The 5,853-nt window shown below is 41.1% G+C and overlaps 1 protein-coding gene across 1 annotated transcript in view; it reads left to right on the top strand.

Annotated features, from left to right (window-relative positions):
• The window catches only part of LOC118339665 (fibroblast growth factor 6-like), a gene marked incomplete in the record, with an annotated part of 6,534 nt that extends 1,314 nt beyond the window's left edge, over positions 1-5,220 (top strand). Inside the window, 1 exon segment of the mRNA XM_035677369.1 lies at positions 1,689-5,220. Coding sequence (XP_035533262.1) covers positions 1,689-1,866 — 178 coding nt within the window.
• Between the last annotated feature and the right edge of the window lie 633 nt (positions 5,221-5,853).

Below are 5,853 nucleotides of genomic sequence, written 5' to 3'. Positions count from 1 at the left end.
ATTCAAACACACACACACACAGATCCTGCTCAGTGTAAGATGAGTTCATGTAGCTGCTGCATCCGTGGGTTTATGAGCACTGTTGTGTTATTAATATGCTCTGATGATAGGGGGGGTTTCGCAGTGAAGTCCAAGGAGTCCCATAGCAGGATGCTTTAATGTCAAAATCTTCTGCTCTGTGTCAGAAAGATTCACTACTCAAGTAAAAGTAGTAGTACCACAGTATAAAAGTACTCCATTACAAGTGCAATCAACATGGTACTGAAGTAAAAGTATTACCAACAAATGTAAAAGTACCCATCATGCAACAGAGTGGCCCCTGTCAGTGTATATTGTATTGATTATTGTGATTAGTAACATGTAAGCAGCATTTTTATGCTGAGCTGCCTGAGAGGGAGCACATTTCAGTTTATTTATACACATTTGGGTAGTTGATTTTTTAATAGTGCATCATATTTAATAAACTGATCATGTAAAGTCTGCAGAGTCACTTAGATAAGTCATTCAGTAAAAAGTTCAGTAATTTCCTCCAAAATGTAGTGAAACAGAAGTATGAAGTTGCATAAAATACTAAAAATACATTAAAAAAAATGTGCTTAAGTACAGTATGTGAGTGAATGTACTTATTATATTATATTTTATTTGTTCCTCACCTAGTTCATCAAAGCAGACACTAAACTTTACCACTACAGAGAACATTAATCTGTCATGGCTGCTGGTTAACAGTCAAACAATAAGAGAGAATATGTCATGATTAAAACCAATGAGAGGAAAAACCTTTAACTTAGACGTAGCCTGTCTTTAAAAGTAGGCCAGCTTTTTTTAATACTATATACAGTATTAAAGTGTGCACACTACAGTGGAGGCGCTATATATATATATAGTATAGACTGTATACCTGTAATGAGCCTCTAAGATGAGTTGATTTATCTTATTTAGTTCTTAGAGGAGAAAATATAAAAACAATGGCACCCATACAAATTTAGATTTTAATTTAACCACAAAAGATCAAACAGCTTTACACAGTGTTGGCTATCAAACCTCATTACTTTTTTAGTAGCCTTGAGTATTGAATGTGCCAAAATCAATGTGCTTTGAGTATTTTCATACTCTTTTTATGAGACAGTTCCTGATTCGATTCATAATTTTCTGCCAGTTTAAGGCTTTTTTGTTTCAGCAGTTGTTGTGCGACTGCTCGTGTTTAATCAATATTTAACATTTGAGAAGTTAAACCTTGAAAAATATACTCAACTCTAGCTTTATGGATGTAATAAAGAATATAAAACTATATTTATTTTGGCCAAATGTGGTTAGACAATGTGTGAAACCATACTGTGTCTCTGCTGTACATTGTTTATTTGATTGTGGCTTATTCCCCTTTGAATTAGTTGTAATATTGTAATTTACAGTTGACCTACCTGCGATTATTTTATGAGTTCAGCAGTAAAAGCAAGAGGCTGCCATCTGCATTCGAAAGGGGCATTTCTTTTGCAACAACATGCCACCTCCTCCAGTTTCCCTCAAAGCATGCTTTGTAGGCAGGCTGTCTGCCAAAGTAAAGGTCACGTGGAAACCATGCATATGTTGTGATGTTCATCCTGCGTCTGTCATGGGATTTACTGACCCCTCTGTCTCTCTCTCTCTCCTACTCTCTGTCTCTCTCTGTCTTTTCTTTTTTACTGTTTTTAGAGAGTCTTCGTGGATGAGTGCAAGTTCAAGGAGACTTTGCTGCCCAACAACTACAACGCCTATGAGTCTTTTGTTTACAAGGGCTTCTATATCGCCCTCAGCAAGCATGGCCGCGTAAAGAGAGGCAACAAGGCCACCACCGCCATGACCGTTACACATTTCCTCCCGCGGCTATGAGAGAAACTGTCAATAACTCAGTACTTTGCACATGTGGATGTTCTTCCAGGTAACATAGAAACACATAGTCATGATGATATACACACCGATGGACTGCGAAAGAAAACACAAATATTTATTCTGTTTATATATATGTATATTTGGATAGCTATCTTTGTATATGTACTGTGCTGCTTATTGTTTTTATGGACGGGGAGAGTTGAAGCCTTTGCCTGTCTCACTTTACCTTGGTGCTTGCTGTAACTGAACTACGTGTCACTTCCTTTTTTGAGATGGATGATGAGCTATATCCTGTGCTTTTAAAGAGTGAAATGAATACTTTTTATTACCTCAAAGAACCACTTTACTAGATTAAGGGATGCATGGACTTCTGCTCAAATATCTGCTAAGTTTATCATTTCTTTCAAACCTTTGAGCGCTTGACGGCTCCCTGCTCGATTATGGATGTCCGGCAGTGGGGGAAACTTAAATGCACTACCTTTGCTGCACGATTTAAAGGTGCCTTGGTGTTCCCACTTGTGGCCCCCTTAAACTTGCATGTAAGAGACACCCGCTGGAGTCAGAAATAGGGCTGACACTCCGGAGAGGGCCTCAGAGAGGGGGGGGTTGACTATCTCTGGTTTATTTTCTTTTCTGTAATTAGATCGATTAAGTAATATACAATCTGTGGTCGAGACCAGAGAGCGGTCAGCCATAGAGACTGGCGCGAGGCCATTGGTTTGACTCTGTGGCATCGCCAGCAAATAAACAGGGTGGAATACTAATCTATCCGAGCATGGAGAACATTCTGGTTTGGACCTGGCTTGCGTCTGCACAAGAATAGACTGAACGGATAGATAGCAAGCACACAGTAGAAATGTACCTGCACATTGTCTTGGACAGAGCTCCTGCAGTAAAGCGGGTTGCTGTTTCTGAATCGCAAAGCTTTAGCTGCTGCTGAAAATGATGTCTACTGTCCATGAAAAACCAATGAATAACGATGTATATAGTTGCAAATGTAAAAGAAGAATTCAGGAGCTTTTTACGCTGCTTTGTCGCAGTTGCCAGAACGAGGCAAAAAGAGTTCAGGTTGCACAGTTAACCATCAATGATGGTGCCTAAATGTTTTGGTAAGAATCGTTCCCACATGTTGGTCTCTTAATTTATCTTTGTGCGCTTGGTGGAGTATGCGCGTGTCCTGGGCCATTTCACCCCCTAGTCTGTGTGCTCTGCAGCAGCACTGCAGTGGCAGCGAGGTGTTGGGAGCTGGAGGCAGATAGTTTCGAATGTAATTATGGATGAGGCAGTCGTGTCCCCATGAAGGACTGAAGGACAGTGCAGTTGGATGCACGCTATAAGAAATGCCGTCACTTCTGTTGATTTGTATCCGTATTTTATACATTTGAGACATGGGCATGAAGGGAGCACCTTGTTAATATATAATAGGGTATTCAGTTTGTTTACAAAGCTGAAGCTGTACACTTATTGATATTGTGTGAACCAATATATAGTCAATATCTTGTTACATATTCCAAGGATGCTTTTCTTGCTTCCCCTAGTTTCTGAGAATCTTACAGCGTGCATCTACTTGTGTAGCTTCAGCAGCTGTTTACTTGACAACCTGAATCTTGCTCCGCCATCAGCCTCCATTCGGTCTTGCATTTAGAGAGGAAGCAGGACTATTTAAATCCAGGAAAGATGTATGCGAGGGAGCCGGCCCGCTGTCTTTGTTGTTTGTCAGACCCCCTGCAGGAATGTGGATCTGCCAGGATGACAGGCAGCCTCCCACATACCCCTGAGCTCTGTCACCCCCAACCACCCACCTCTGCCTGTCCCTTACCCCCCTTACCCGCTGCAGGCAGGGACCTTGGGATTCCAGCTGTAACCCAGGAGCTTCCTCCTCTCCTTTCAGCCTTTTTTAGTTCAAGGTCAGAGTCACGGACCAGCCTTGGCCCCAACCCCAGTGGCCGGGGTGGTCGGCTATATGGGTCATACTGTTTCCATGAAATTGGAATTTAAAGTGTCTTTTTGACACAGGAAACACTATTTTATGCCCGAGAGTTGCTCTCCAACTGACTGGTAGCTATCATAGTTCCCTGCTTCACAATCTGCAATAGTTATTTTTGAAAACAATCCCACTTCCCTATTCCGAATTTAGAGCCCCACCTTTTTAAAATGCAGCTCCACAACACGCCGTCCCCTCCCCTTTCCAAGTACTTGTGTTGGGATATTTCTGGGGAGGGGACATCTGCAGAGTTAATGCAGTGTGTGAGGAGCAGAGTCACGCAGAGCCTCACCTCTCCTGCTGCACTCCAGCCCTGCAGGACGGCAACCTCAGCCATCCTCAGGACGTGCCCTCTACTGCTGTTGCTGCTACTGCTGCTGCTCGGCACTGCCCCGAACCCCCACACATCTTCTACCACATACTGACACAGTATCACCTGCTGCTCAACTGTCTATGACACACAGATTGATTCATAACAGTATTTTACTCACAGTTAAATATCTCACTTTTTTTTTTTTTTTTTCCAAGGACTTATTTTTTATGCCGAGGTGCAACACAGCAGAGCCAATGTATCGGGAGCTTAGCTTAAAAAGACTTGTTGCTGTTGTAGATGAGGCTGCATGAAATACCACTGATGTACATTTCTTGTTGGGAGTAAATCGTAGCATACAAAATCCACAGTTTCAGCATTTTCGGCTGAGGAAGGCATGGAAGTGAACTTTGCGCATGCACAGCAATGAGCACTTCTCATGCTCGCCTCAGCAGTCAAGATGTGTGAAGTCTCTAGCAGCACCTTATTAACAACATCTTGATTATAAGCTAGTCTAAAGAAGGGAGTTTTTTCACATTTTTTCTGTCAAGAAATAGAGCTGGATCCCTAAAAGAGTAAAGGTCTGTGTCTAAAACAAAAAGCTCACCTTTCAGCTTTGACCAAAAAATTTTATCCAGAGTTATCTGTCGTCTCTTTTCTTTCCACAGCATATCATAGATCAAATTTAAATTAATTTTAAGGTGAGGAATATCTTTTTTTAACATAATGTTTAATGTACTACTAGCATGCCTGAGCCCCAAGCTTAATTAGGGGTGTGTGCTTCATGTGTTTTTTGTTTTTAACTCCTGCTCTAAAAGGGAGTGAGCCTCCACTCTATTCCTCTCATCTCTGTTCTCATATACCTCACCCTCTGCCTTAGTTTTGGTTTGCTGATGACTGTAAATTAAGACGAAACAAACTTCAGTTATTTGTTTCGGAAAAACAGACAATGCTAAGTAAGGATATTAAAGTTTTTTCCTTTTATTTTTGTACGTATGTGCTGTGCACAGCAGTCTACTGTATTCCTGAGATAACAATAAAAGTTTTTTTTTTAACTGGTTGCTGGTAAAGTGTTGTTCTGTCTGTCAAACTCTGATGTGATTGTATGGTGCTGGAAGAAGTACTCAGACTCATGTAAAAGTACCAGTACAGCAATAAAAAATTACAAGTAAAAGTCCTGCATTCAAAAGTATTTTCAGTAAAATGTACTTAAAGTATTGAAAGTTAAAGTACCTGTTATTTGACTGTACTGGAGCATCGATGTGTGAACAGCATTTAACTTGTACTTGCTTAAGGTGGAGCTAGTTTTAACTACTTTATATACACTAAGGTAGTTGGGTCCGGTGGTTCTCAACCTAAGGGTCGGGGCCCCCCAACAGTGACACAAGATAAATCTGTTGGGTCATGAGATGATGATTTCCCTATTTATCTCTTTCTTTTTGAAACTATGTGAGAAATTTAGAGTGGGAATCACTATGGTGTGGAACTACAAACAACCCTCAGACACCTAAAAAATTATGACAAGAGGCCCCGACTAGACACTGCTTTTATTAAAGTACCAGTGTGTAGAATTTACTGGCATCTAGCAGTGAAGTTGCAGATTCCCACACCACTGGCGTCTGTATTTGACGAATCCGTCCTGGGCTACTGTAGAAACATGGCCGTTCAACATGGCGGACTCCACAGAAGGCAA

The sequence above is a fragment of the Morone saxatilis genome, unplaced genomic scaffold, assembly GCF_004916995.1.
Source record: "Morone saxatilis isolate NCDOM2014 unplaced genomic scaffold, NCSU_SB_2.0 Contig10, whole genome shotgun sequence".
In the NCBI taxonomy this organism is placed as follows: Eukaryota; Metazoa; Chordata; class Actinopteri; family Moronidae; genus Morone; species Morone saxatilis.
This window is presented reverse-complemented; position numbering and strand designations above follow the sequence as displayed.